At 47.1% G+C, this 13,261-nt stretch overlaps 1 protein-coding gene across 3 annotated transcripts in view; it reads left to right on the plus strand.

Annotated features, from left to right (window-relative positions):
• DIAPH1 (diaphanous related formin 1) overlaps window positions 1-13,261 on the plus strand; it is a 128,329-nt gene that overhangs the window by 58,394 nt on the left and 56,674 nt on the right. For all 3 annotated transcript variants that reach the window (XM_075009907.1, XM_075009906.1, XM_075009908.1), the window contains exons 8-16: window positions 664-803; window positions 988-1,096; window positions 1,342-1,452; window positions 4,036-4,154; window positions 6,868-6,984; window positions 7,937-8,052; window positions 8,974-9,038; window positions 9,719-9,898; window positions 10,256-10,891. In XM_075009907.1, the coding sequence (XP_074866008.1) occupies window positions 664-803; window positions 988-1,096; window positions 1,342-1,452; window positions 4,036-4,154; window positions 6,868-6,984; window positions 7,937-8,052; window positions 8,974-9,038; window positions 9,719-9,898; window positions 10,256-10,891 (1,593 nt within the window). The remainder of the gene's footprint in view (window positions 1-663; window positions 804-987; window positions 1,097-1,341; window positions 1,453-4,035; window positions 4,155-6,867; window positions 6,985-7,936; window positions 8,053-8,973; window positions 9,039-9,718; window positions 9,899-10,255; window positions 10,892-13,261) is intronic.

The raw sequence follows: 13,261 nt of genomic DNA on the forward strand, positions 1-13,261 counted from the left end.
CTGGTCCTTTAGTATCAGAGGGGTCGCTGAGTTAGTCTGTATCTTCAAAAACAACAAGCAGTCCTGTGGCGCCTTCTAAACTAACAGATATTTTGAAGCATAGGCTTTCATGGGCAAAGACCCACTTTGTCAGATGCATGAGTGGGGGCTCCAGAGGAGGATCTAAATGTATAGGCTCATGAAAAGGAGGGAGTCCCAGTCAAAAGGAGGGCCAGAGTTGATGAGGTCAGTTCAGTCGTGGCCCGTTATCAGAAGCTAATGTGGAGCTGTGAGCATCAAGAGAGGATGTTCACAGCTCCACATTCACTGCTAATAATGTCCGTGACTGAACTGACTTTGTCAGCTCTGGCCCTCCTCTTGACTGGGACTCCCTCCTTTTCATGAGTCTATGCATTTAGATCCTCCTCCCGGAAGCCCCACTCATTTATCTTGATCCTTTAGGAGACCCCACCTCTTTATCCTTCCTTGGTCTTCCTCTCTGAAATAATTGAAGGTATGTGGGGCAGACTTTGGCCAGTCATCTTGGCATGTGCATTGTCTGGGGTGAAGTTGCCTCCCTTTAGCTTTAAAGTAGTCTCAGCTTTGAGCCATAAACAGCTCTCACAATGCTCCTTTGTTGGCTGGCTGAGTCAATCACACTAACTCCCTTTCTTTCCCCTACAGTTTGGAATTAAGACAATGCTGGAAACTGAGGAGGGGATCTTGCTGTTGGTGAGAGCTGTTGACCCCAAAGTGCCTTCCATGATGATAGATGCTGTGAAGCTGCTGTCTGCCCTCTGTATCCTGCCTCAGCCCGAGGACATGTATGTGTCTATGGGACTCATCTGCCTTTTTCTCTCTAGAACTGGCTGGCATTTTCCTCTTGCTGGAGATCCCACCTCTCTCTCTCTGTTTTTTGTTTTACAATGATCATACACCCCCACTTCCCTTTCCTTGCCCCAACCCCCAGTTCAGGTTGCTGCTCATTCCATCTTCATATGGTTGCAGGCATGAGCGTGTTTTGGAGGCACTGACAGAGCGAGCAGAGGTGGATGAGGTGGAGCGATTCGGTCCCTTGTTGGATGGTCTGAAGGGAGGAACCTCTGTAGCTCTGAAGGTACCTGACCTCTCCGGAGGTGTGGGCTTTGGGGGCAGGACAGGAGAGGGTTGGTCAACGCCAGCAGTTGGAGTGCTCTCTGCAGTGAGGAGGGCATGGGAGGGAGGGTGTCAGATGTCAGTTTGATATTTCCCCATTTGTGGCATGTCCCTGGCTGATGTGCTCAGTGTTCTGGGCATTCGATGCGTGAGGGGATAAAGACCTGACTCAGATTGGTACAGACACTCTCTGTCTCCCTGTTTTAGGTAGCCTGTATGCAGTTGATCAATGCCCTTATCACCCCTGCTGAGGAGCTCGACTTCCGAGTTCACATTCGAAGTGAGCTGATGCGGTCTGGGTTGCAGCGCATCCTTACGGTAAGAAGCAATCATCTCCTATGGGGAGCCCTCACACTCCACGGGAAGCAACAGCCGCCGTCTCAATTCTTATCGAAAGCCGCTCACGCTGCTAACAGGCTCCGGTAGCAGTAGAGTAGCGTTGCTCTTCCTGATAACAGAGTGGCTAGAGGCAAAAAGGCACCCTTTCAAACCCTGCTGAGGAAAGTGGACAGGAGCATAAGCAGTGGCAAATCAAGTAAAAAGTCTGTTTAGGCAGGCTAAGAGAGAATGTGCAGAGAAAAGCAAAGCTCTGAAATTCATAGTACGGTTTTTAAAGTACATCAGAAGCAGGAAGCCTGCCAATCGGTCAGTGGGGCAGTGGAGGTGCTGAAGGAAGACAAAGCCATTTCAGAGAAGCTAAATCATTTTTTGTATTATTGTTCACGGCAGAGTGAGAGAGAGTTCCACATCTAACCCACTCTTTTTATGTGATACACCTGAACTGTGCCATGCTGAGGTGTGAGTAGAAGAGATTTTGGAACACGTTGATAAACTAAATAGGAATAAGTCACCAAGACTAGCTGGTATTCACTCAAGCTCTGAAGCAACTTATGTGAAATTTCAGAATTCCAAAGTGCAGTACGTTATTTACCACTTAAATCAGCCTCTCTGCCAGATGACTGGGGGAAAGCTAATGTTAGGCCGATTTTTAAAAATGGCCCCATGGGCGATCCTGGCAGTTGCAGGCTGGTAAGCCTAATTTAATTATCGGCAAATTTGGTTGAACAATAGTAAGGGACAGAATTGTCAGACACATAGATAATAACACTATTTGTTGGGGAAGTATCAACACTGGTGTTATAAGGGGAAATAATGCCTCACTAGTCTCTTTGAATTCTTTGAGGGATTCAGCAAAGCTCGGCAAGGGTGACCAAGTGGATACAGTGTACTTAGCTGTTCAGAAAGTCTTAGACAAAGTCCCTTGCATAAGGTTCTTAAGTAAAGTCAACTCTCCTGGGATAAGAGGGAAGGTCCTCTCATGGATCAGTTCCTGGTTAAGAGACAGAAAATAAAGAATAGAAATAAATGGGCAGTTTTCAGAATGGGGAGAAGTAACTATTGGTGTCTGCCAGGAATCTGTAATGGGACCAGTGCTGCTCAACATATTTATAATGATCTGGGAGAAGTGGTAAATGGTGAGGTGGCAAAGTTCATAGATTGGAGCAATTTTGCACAGATAGTTAAGTCTAAAGCAGACTGCAAAGAATTACAAAACGACCTCACAGAACTGGATGACTGGACACAAGAAATGCAGAATTCATAAATACCAAGTAGTGCACACTAAGAAACACCCTAATCAGATGTACAAAATGATGTTGTATATATTACCAGTCAAGAAAAAGATCTTGGAGTCATTGTGGATAGTTACCTGAGAACATCTGTGCAGAGTGCAGCAGTAAGTAAAAAAGCTGACATTGTGTGGCACCATTAGGAAAAGTCTAGGTAAGAAGAAAGTAAAACCATAATGTTGATATGTAAATCCATGGTACGCCCACACCTTGAAAATTACATGCAGTTCTGGTGGCCACACCTCAGGAAAAAATGTATTAGAACCGGGAAAACTAACCAAGATGGGCTGCAGAAATTATTAGGGGTATTAGAGCAGCTTTCATATGAGGAAATATTAGAAATATTGGGCCTGCCTAGCTTGGAAAATAGATAACTAAGTGGGGGATGTGATAGAATTCCAAAACTTGTGACTGATGTGGGCACAATGAAAAAAGTATCATTATTTACTCGTTCACATAGCACAAGAACCAAGCATCACCCATTAAGACTAATAGTAGCAGGTTTAAGCAAACCAGTAGTAGTACTTCACCCACTGCTCAGTGCCTCTGGAGTTCATTGCCAAGGCATGATGTGAAGGCTGAAACTATAATGAAGCTTTAAAAGGTATTAGACAAGTTACTGAAGGATAGCTCCATCAGTGGCTGTTAGCCCAGGGACAAAACATAATGGGGGAAAGGTTTTACTTGGAGTGGGACACAGGGATATGGCTTTGTCCTCCCTACCCTCTGACTCTCAGAAGCAGGGAGTAGACAGTAGGGGTAGGTGACTTGATTGTCATGTACATTCTGCTAAAGCCCCTGGTATTGGCCCCTGTTAGAAAACAGAATACTGTGCTAAATCAGCCATTGATCTAACCCAGTATGTTTGATCTGTCTTCAGAACCTTGCAACAGGAATTGTGTGGGCTGTATTGGACCGTGTCTCCTCCCTCTGACTTACCCAGCTTCCAGGGTCAGTTGGGTGGTGATCACGCTGCCTGGGGTGTTTGTGTGCACTGGCCCCGTCAAGGTGACTGCACTCCTAGAGCATACAATGATCCCCTCTAATTGTGACCTGAATTGATATCTCTGTGGCAACACTGGCCTGTGCGCACTCTGGGATTCCAGCAGAATTGTTTGCGCATTAACGTATGCTCGTCCATCGTTATATTCCTTTAGGCTTTAACATGGGCCTTATTTAGCTCCCATCTGAAAAAGGCGTACTCTTAAGTGCATCCGTTAGAGCCTGCATAGAGTTTGACAGCCCCACTCGGATGTGCTCGTGCTGTTGACAGGAGCTGCGGAAACTGGAGAATGAGGAGCTGAAGGTGCAGCTGAGTGTGTTTGAAGAACATGGTGAGGAGGATTCTGAAGACCTCAGGAGCCGCCTTGAAGACATTCGCATTGAAATGGAATATCCTCTGCAGTGTATTGGGCAGGGCTTGCGTTTGGGGCGGGAGTATTCCCAGCAAGTTTGTTAGGGCCAGTCTTTGTATCATCCCTGTCTTCATGTAGGGGGACAGACTGAGGTTGATGGTCTTTCCTCTGGTCAGGTAATGTCTAAGTCAAGTTCAGCTTCCTGTCATCAGGTCACATGGGTTCCAGGACTAGTTTGGGTGAGAGCTGCCCAGTATGTTATGGGATACCTCTGCTCATCAGGCAAAATCTGAAGACACAAAGCCCTGGCAGGTGCGCTGGTCTTCTACAAGGGAGTGGCTGTTCATTAACAAAAAGGAGAAACCAGACTTGGGGTATTTGGAAGGCTGAGACGCAACTTGTCTGAAACTTACAGAAACTTGAGTTTCAGATTTCTGTTCAGACTATTTTTTTCTGGGTGCTGTAGTTTTTCTGTCTCTGTTTTGTATGCAATAATAGGCAGGCAGGACAGAACATAATTTTTATTTTTTTTATAGTTTTGGTGGTTAATATTGGTGAACTTTAGGCATTTTTGTGGGAAATAAGGTGCAGTTCAGGTGACAGTTGGTTTTGATAGCCAAAAAGGTTAAGGTTTTTAGCCATAAAAACACAAATCATCATCATTGAATGTCAACATATGCTAAGTAAATCTCATACTGTGTTCTCAAATAGTATTTTTCTTAGTTTGCCAATTCATAAATTTCTGTTATTGGTGGAGATATGTTTTTTGTCATTTTGTGTTTGTCTAGTGAAATTGATGTTTGCCAACATTTTTAACCTGACCCCAATAATCCTTCCAAAAGGTTTGGTTGTTTTTGATTTTGCCACCAGAGGGCACCTGGAGCAACTGCTGCTTTGCGAAAACAGAGTAGAGTATTTTCCTAGAATCCTTGGGCTGGAAGGAACCTCAGGAGGTCATTGAGTTCAGCCTCCTGCCCAAAGCAAGACCAACCCCCATTAAGTCATCCCAGCCAGGAAATGGTCAAGCTGGGACATAAAAACCTCCGGAGATGGAGATTCCATCACCTCTCCAGGCAACACATTCCAGTGCTTCACCACCCTCTTGGGGAAATAGTTTTTCCTAATATCCAACCTACTCCTGCCCGTTGCGTCTTGCTCTGCCATCTGACAGCACTGAGAGCAGTTTCTCACCCTCCTCTTTAGAGCTCCCTTCAGGAAGTTGAAGGCTGCTGTTAAATCACCCCTCAGTCTTCTCTTCTGTAAACAAAATAAGCCCAAATCCCTCATTTTCCTTCATTCATCCAGCATTGAATAAAAACCTAGAGAGAACCACATCAAACCTTGCCTGGGGTAATGTCCACCACTTTGTACAGAGGCATGTGTTTCCCTTAGCGTTAGCATCTGCCTTGCGTACCTGTGTCCTTACTGTGGCATTATTTGCAGTTTTGGGGAACAAATAAGATGGGAGCCTGAACAACTTTTCCACATCCTAGAGAGAGAATTGAGCTCTGGAACTGGAGGTCAGATGTCCTGGAAAATCTCCTCACCCCCAGAACTGTTAGTTCTGTTAGTGACAACTTAGGTTGGAGAAGTCATGGGAAATGTTGGTTGTCCATGTCTTTTGAGGGGTGAGGGCTGATTACTTATTCTTCCTTGCTAACAGGAGACTGAAGTTGGGACCTTTTTCCCCAGGAAAGTGGTGCATGCTGCTTTTCCGTGGTAGGAATGACTGAGGTGTTAACACAAAAAGGAGCGCTAGGATTTCTGATCAGCTGGTTGAATTAGGTTTTCTGGCCACATGTGAAAGGATTATTTGTGCTTTTCCAAAGTAAAGGTGCACAGGTGCTGTGAGAAATAGGAGTTGGTGTGTCTTTATGTGGGCTTGCACTTTCCCCTCTAATGAGCGTGCCCTGTCAGCCAGAGACTACAGGCCCCCTCCTTACATATGAGGGTGTGAGTGAACTGCATAATTTCTACAGTTCAGTGCCTGTGCTTCTCCGTGCAGCTGTCTGTTGCTTTTCTTCTAGCAAGCGGTGCTTAGAAAACTGACACCCAAAGAAGTTGCCTTGCTCATATGTCTCATTCCATGAATGGTGGGGGAAAAAGAAACAGCTTTCTAATATTTATTCTTCCTATCAAGCCACTCTTTTAAAAAGAGGGGGAAAAAAAGGGAGGAGGAGGAGGGGAAAAAAAAACCAACTTGGCTATATTGAGTTTCCAGGGAGGCTTGTTTGGCTGATATTTGGGGCAAAAAGGCGAGCCTTGATGCAGAAGGTGCCAATGAGCCATTATGTAATGGGGGAAAGCTTTTACTTGGAGTGGAACACGGGGATATGGCTTCGTCCTCCCTCCTGAAGTGGGTCCGTAGGATACTGTTCAGGAGTGCATACGGCAGGGATACAGAGAAACTAGACACCTGCTTGTCTTGTGGATGTGGAATGAAGGAGCTACCATCAGTCTTCCTTCTTCTGCTAACCAAGGGCTAGTATGGCACTAGCACAGGTTGGTTGGGCTTTAGAAAGACTTGGGGAGAGGGATTTAGAATCACATTTTAGATCAGTCTCCTGCAATGTGTCCTTTTCCCAGTTCTCCATGCAGAGTTTTCTGTATGAGAGAAATGTGCATTGATAAAGTGTTGAGAATGGTACTTTGAAGTGCTAATGCCTTCCTCTGTCGGGGGGCGGGGGGAGAGAAGGCAGAACACCTGAATGTCTCCCCAGAGACCCTTCCATTTCCTTAACTTTCTTCACTGACTTCAGTGAAGTCTTCCAGATTCTCCTCAACACAGTAAAGGATTCGAAAGCCGAGCCATTCTTCCTTTCCATCCTGCAGCACCTTCTGTTGATCCGCAATGATTACGAAGCCAGGTAAAGAGGGAAGCTTTGTGCTGGGCCTGCTAGGAGAGCTGTTTGCAGTGGGTGGAAGAAGGAGGCAGTTATTTTTTTATAGGAAAAAATAATCGTAACCACCCCACCCCTCACACGCAAATGATGTTGCCACTCAAGAAAAAGATCTTGGAATCATCCTGGATAGTTCTCATTAAACTTCAGCTCAGTGCCCGGCAGCAATCAAAAAGGCTAACTGCGTAAAGAACTGTTAGAAATGGGATTGCAAAGATATCCGTTCATGACATGCCCATACGCTGAATGCCGTGTCCAGTTTGGTTGCATTGTCTCAAAATGGATATAATGAAATGGGAAGAAAATTTGGAGAAGGGCAACAAAGATAATCTTGGGTGTGACCATGTTCCACAGGTGGACAGACTAAAACAATTAGCATGGAGATGATCAGGGAGAGGTATGATAGAAGGTATCACAAATAGCCAGGAAAAAGTGAGTGGAGCAGTGTCATTAGCCCTTTCCGTCAGTGCAAAAGTCAGGAGTCACCTGATGAACTTAATAGGCAGCAAGTTTAATAGAACAGAGTACTTTTTTACACAATGAATAATTAGCCCATGGAATTGATTGTCACAGGATATTGTGACAGCCGAAAGTAGCACTAGGTTCAAAAAAGAATTAGGTAAGTTCACAGAGAATAGTATCATCAAGCCAAGATGGTCACAGATGCAATCCCATTCTTAAGGTGACGCAGAGCCTCTGGCTACCACAAACTGAAAGGAAAATACATGTGGAAACAGCCCTGTTCTGTTTACGTGGAGACCTAACTTGCTGCAGAGGCTACATTTTGCTATTCAGACATCACATTACTGCCTTTGTTGACCTCTCTGTGGGATCCAGGACTGTGTGGTATCCCTGCTTTGCAGGTGTGTGCCCTCCCGGGGAAGAGTTGACACTGTTTCCTTTTCTTCTCTTTCCTTAGGCCTCAATACTATAAAGTGATTGATGAATGCATTTCCCAGATAGTTCTGCATAAGAATGGTGCTGATCCAGACTTCAAATGCAAGCGCCTCAGCATTAACTTTGAGGGGCTAATAGGTAAGTTCTGAACTGTACATATCACAGTCAGAACTGACCCAGACTGAGGTGGTTCCAGAACAGCCCCCTTATGTAATCCCTCAGTTGCACTTTGAGCTGTCGACCAACTGAATTATAACAACTAGGCCAACCCTAACGGGTGTTTGACTAACCTGTTCTTAACAATCGCCAGCGATGGAGATTCCACAGTCTCCCTAGGCAACTCATTCCAGTGCTTAACCACAGTAGGAAAAACCTCCTGTCAATGGCCAAATTAAATGGCTCTTGCTGCACTTTAAACCCGTTGCTTTTTGTCCTATCCTCAGAGGTTAACGAGAACGATTTTTTTCCCTTGTAATCGCCTTTTCAGCTTGTTCACATCAGTGCTGATCAGATGCGTGTGCAGCATCAGATGCTTTCTACTAGCAGCTCCTGTCGGGTTGGCTGTGGAGCCTGCTGGGGTGGCATCCTTATGGTTGCCTGTCTATGCTACAGACCCTTCAGTTCCTTCTTTCTATCTGTGGTGGCATTGGAACAGTGTCTCTCTTGTTTTTGGCGAGTTTTCCCCAAACCTACCAGTGATGTCGTTTTTAGTGAATAGTCCGTACTTATTCTCTTGGTGTGGGTACTGTTAAGGAGAACTGTCTGGGTGGGCCTGTGCTTGAATGGAATACATGTCTGGACCCACATCTTGAGGCCCAAGGGTTACAAGGCAGGGGGATAACTGGTTTTTGTTCTGTGTGCCAGACTGAGTGAAAAGAAAGGTCTGTGTTCAACAGATGGTGCTGTGTACCTGGTGTTGGAAAGCTCCAGCCCAGGGAAAGAAGTATGGGGAGCAGGGAGACCGTCTCTAGCAGGGGCACAGAAGGACTATGTTTGTTAGGGGGGAAGGGATCGTTTTGGACACAATTGTGCACCTAATTGTGTTTTTCCTTTTTATAGATAATTTGATTGATCAAACAAAGGTGGAGAAAAGCGAGGCCAAAGCAGTGGAGCTGGAGAAGAAGGTGATTGGCAGGGAGTGGTGGGCAGAAGGGAGGGTGTGGTACAGACCCCTGAGCAGAGTGATTTGGGATTGGGCTGCACGTGCCATCAAGCAGTGCCTTTCATCAGTCCCCTGCAGCAGAGCTGTGGTTAATAGCCACACAGCTCTGCACTTGACCTTTATCTCTGGGGAAGAGCTACTTAGTTACTTTCTAATTTTAAAGAGGATGCAGTGATCCTTGAAGGGCCATAGTGTTCCAGGCTGTTCCCCTCGGCATGTTGGACCCACATGCATCTTACGCTCTGTCACTCAGTCGCCTGCGGACCTGCCCGATAGGCATTAACTTGAAGCTGTGACTGGATGTAATTAAAACGCTCACCTCTTGTCACGGCCATGAAAGCAGCTGCCTTCAGATGGTGTTAAGAACTTTGTAATGCATTTTCTCTGTTCAAAGACTTTATTTCTGTGCATTTTCAGTGTAACTGCAGACACCTTCACTTAGTCACAGACCCTGTGGCATAGTCTCTATCAGGTTGGAAGCCAGGAACTTCTTACCTAGTCTGCTTGGCCTTTTGGAACAGGCAACAGAATAAATCTTATCCTCTCGCTGTGTGAGAGAATGTCTGTGGAGTGGTGGGCAAGTGCTGGGCTTATTTTCTCATGTACAGCATCTCCTAACCCATGATGCACATTGCCCCTCAGCTGGACTCAGAACTGACTGCACGGCACGAGCTTCAGGTTGAAATGAAGAAGATGGAAAGTGACTTTGAACAGAAACTCTTGGATTTAGATGGAGAGAAGCAGTCTCTGGACGTGGAGAAACAACAAATTACCCTAGAGAAACAGAGTCTGGAGAGTGAAGTCTCCAAGCTAAACGAGGAGGTAGTGTTCAAGCTGGGCTCCTGGGGTGGAGTACAGAACCTTGGAGCACTTCTTGCTAAACAGACTGCAGTGCCCTGGCAAAGTCATTCAGCTGGGCAGAGAAAACATTCAGGCTGACACGTGAGGGGTTGAGGGTGGGAGAGAAATTGTAATGGATACACAGAATGTGAGATGCTTTACAGCTTTTGAACAGCCCTTTGGGCAAACCTCTTCTTTGTCACATATCTCCAGGGGATCTCACTCTTCCTTCCAGGTGGCCACATGGCCTCCACACTGTGGGCTCCAGCACTCCTTCATATAGTGAGATCTGCTCAGAGAGTCAATGGACAGAATAATAGGATTTGTTTATTTCTGCAGATCACTAAGTTGTCAAAGGAGCTAGAAGAGACTAAGAGGGAAGTGGCTGCTATATCTTCAAAAGCTGAATCTGCCCCGCCCCCTCCACCACTCCCCGGCACCTCCTCCGTGATCCCGCCCCCTCCCCCTCCACCGCCGCTCCCCGGAGCCTCCTCCGTGATCCCGCCCCCTCCCCCTCCGCCGCCACTGCCCGGCGCCTCCTCCGTGATCCCGCCCCCTCCCCCTCCGCCGCCACTGCCCGGCGCCTCCTCCGCGATCCCGCCCCCTCCCCCTCCGCCGCCACTGCCCGGCGCCTCCTCCGCGATCCCGCCCCCTCCCCCTCCGCCGCCACTGCCCGGCGCCTCCTCCGCAATCCCGCCCCCGCCCCCTCCGCCGCCGCTGCCCGGCGCCTCCTCCGCGATCCCGCCCCCTCCGCCGCCGCTGCCCGGTGCCGCCTCCGCGATCCCGCCCCCTCCGCCGCTGCTCACTGGAGGTGCTGGGATCCCACCACCTCCTCCAGGAATGGGTGTCCCTCCTCCTCTGCCTCCTGGATTTGGGGGCTGGGGAGCCCCTGCAGCTCCAACTCTACCATATGGATTAGCTCCAAAGAGACAATATAAGCCAGAGGTGCAGCTACGGAGACCTAACTGGACAAAGGTAAGACCCACGAACTGTCTTCCAGAGCCTTCCTGTGCCAGGTGCTGTTCACTCTTCCATTTTCTTTATTCCTCAGAAATGTGACTTTATCACCTTTCCTCTGAGATTTGTGCAGGGGCGGGAGAACAGAACCACCTAGAGTCTGGTAGCTAGCAGAGAAGGAGCTTTTCTATGGGTCATGCATTACCTGTTGTGTAGCAGGGCCCTGTGCTGGAGTTGTGATGTGAAGGAGCCTGGTTTCTCTTTCAGCTGCTGATGAATGGAGACTCTGGTGATGAATTTCATTTAATTTCACTTGTATTGTTTATTGAATATTTTTTGCTGTCTGCTGTGTAGGAAGTGTTGTGAAGGCAGCACCATGGTAACACCCAATTTAATAATCACAACCTTTCTAAAATATGCAAGCGGCAGATAATTACCCTGCTTTAGGAAGCCTGGATGGCTTTTGTCATTTAAATTAAGGGTTTTCTCCAAGGTGCTTTAGTTTGTTCTTTGGCACTGGGACGCAAATAGTGTAGATGTGTATATGAGCAGAATTGTTGCCTGCAGGCGTCTATCGCAAGCAGGCAGCAAGTGTGCCCAGCCTGCCCCGAGAGAGCCTGTGGGCATAGCGAGGAGACAGGCATCCTCCTTCCTAGTTCTTGTGGCTTAGTGCCACAGAGGTGCTCCATGTTAGTAGTATGGTGGATTAGCACACTAGCGTTGCAGTTTGGGGAGTATGCCTTCACACCCCGTTCAGCCAGAACCACAGCTGAGTTTGGTGGTCTCGGTGGTCATGTGTGCGCATCAATGTGCAGTTGAGGCCAGCAGGCAGAGACTGCTCAGGAGCCACCTAACAGTGGAATGGGCAAAGTAGCATTAGGACCTAGGACTGGACCAGAAGCATGTCTGATGTAGGTAAATTGGCAGAGCTGTGTGCAAGCCAAGATTGTGGCACTTCAGCAGAGCTGTGCGGAGGTCAGACAGGAACACATTTTGAACCTGTTCACTCCTCATCCGCAATGAAATTTTCGGGGGTCCTTCTTCAGCTTTGTGGCCTAATGTGCTGGTGCTAGAAAAAGCAGGCAGAATTACTAGTGGGAACAGGTTTTCTGGTGGTGATGGTGGATGTAGTGGGAACTGTATTAACTGCTTGTATTGTGTTAGTGCCCTGAAAGTTCCAGCTGCTGTCTCACTTCCCTAATGACACGGTCTCTTACCCTAAGTGTTTACAACACAAGAAGTCAAGCAGGTTCAGATGAGTGTTGAGAGAGGGAAGACACGAGCAGTCCAAATATATACTTTAAACTAACCCTACATGCCCTCAGTGCACAATGTATGTTAATTAGCTTCTTAGAGCATGGGCATGATTGGACTCGGCTCTGGAGCAGTAATTTGAATGAGAACGTAGTGGCCGAGAGGCAGCGTTTCCTCTTTTTTTTTTTTCTTTTTTCCCCCCCTCCCACCAATGGTCAGAATAAATTTTATGTGCACCGCCGAGAGAAAGATTGCAATCACCAGGATGAGCATTTTAGTTGCGTGGCTAGAAAGGAAATCCCGCATCTAAAAGGGGGCTATGGAGAAAAAGCTGGCAAGGGCTGGACAAAATCTGGAACTGTGGGCTAATGTAGGGGGGCAGTCAAAGACAACCCTCAGAATACAGGCCTCCATAACAGGGTGTCCGTACTGTCAACAGTAAGACTAGAAAGACTAGTGAGGGTTTTGGAGAAAGGTGAGGGGTCCATATTTAGCTATACTTCATCTAAGTTTGATGGCAAGACATACAGCAGGAGAAGGACACAAACTGAGTTAAGGGCTCAACGGAGGGAAGCAGGTAGGGTGGACAAGTTGATTTGTGAGTCGCTGGTTCTAAACTGACCTGGATAAATTGGCGGATTGGGCCAAAAGAAATCTGATGCACTTCAACAAGGAGAAGTGTAGAGTCCTGCACTTGAGATGGAAGAATCCCAAGCATTGTTATAGTCTGGGAACTGACTGGCTCAGCAGCAGTACAGCAGAAAGAGACCTAGGGGTTATGGTGGATGAAAGGCTGGATATGAGTAAACAGTGTGCCCTTGTAGCCAAGAAGATTAACAGCATATTAAGGTACATTAGGAGGAGCATTTTGAGCAGATCTAGAGAAGTAGTTATTCCTCTTTATTCAGCACTGGTGAGGCCACATCTGGAATATTGTGTCCAGTTTTGGGCCCCCCAGTATAAAAAGGATGTGGATGTGCTGGAGCAGGTTCAGTGGAGGAAAAAAAAATGATTAAGGGCTGGAGCACATGACCTGTGAGGCGAGGCTGAGGGATTTGGGCTTGTTTAATTTACAGAAGAGAAGACTGCAGGATGACTTAATAGCAAACTTCAACTTCCTGAAGGGGAGCACTA

Source organism: Carettochelys insculpta, chromosome 15 (assembly GCF_033958435.1).
Source record: "Carettochelys insculpta isolate YL-2023 chromosome 15, ASM3395843v1, whole genome shotgun sequence".
Taxonomy (NCBI): domain Eukaryota; kingdom Metazoa; phylum Chordata; order Testudines; family Carettochelyidae; genus Carettochelys; species Carettochelys insculpta.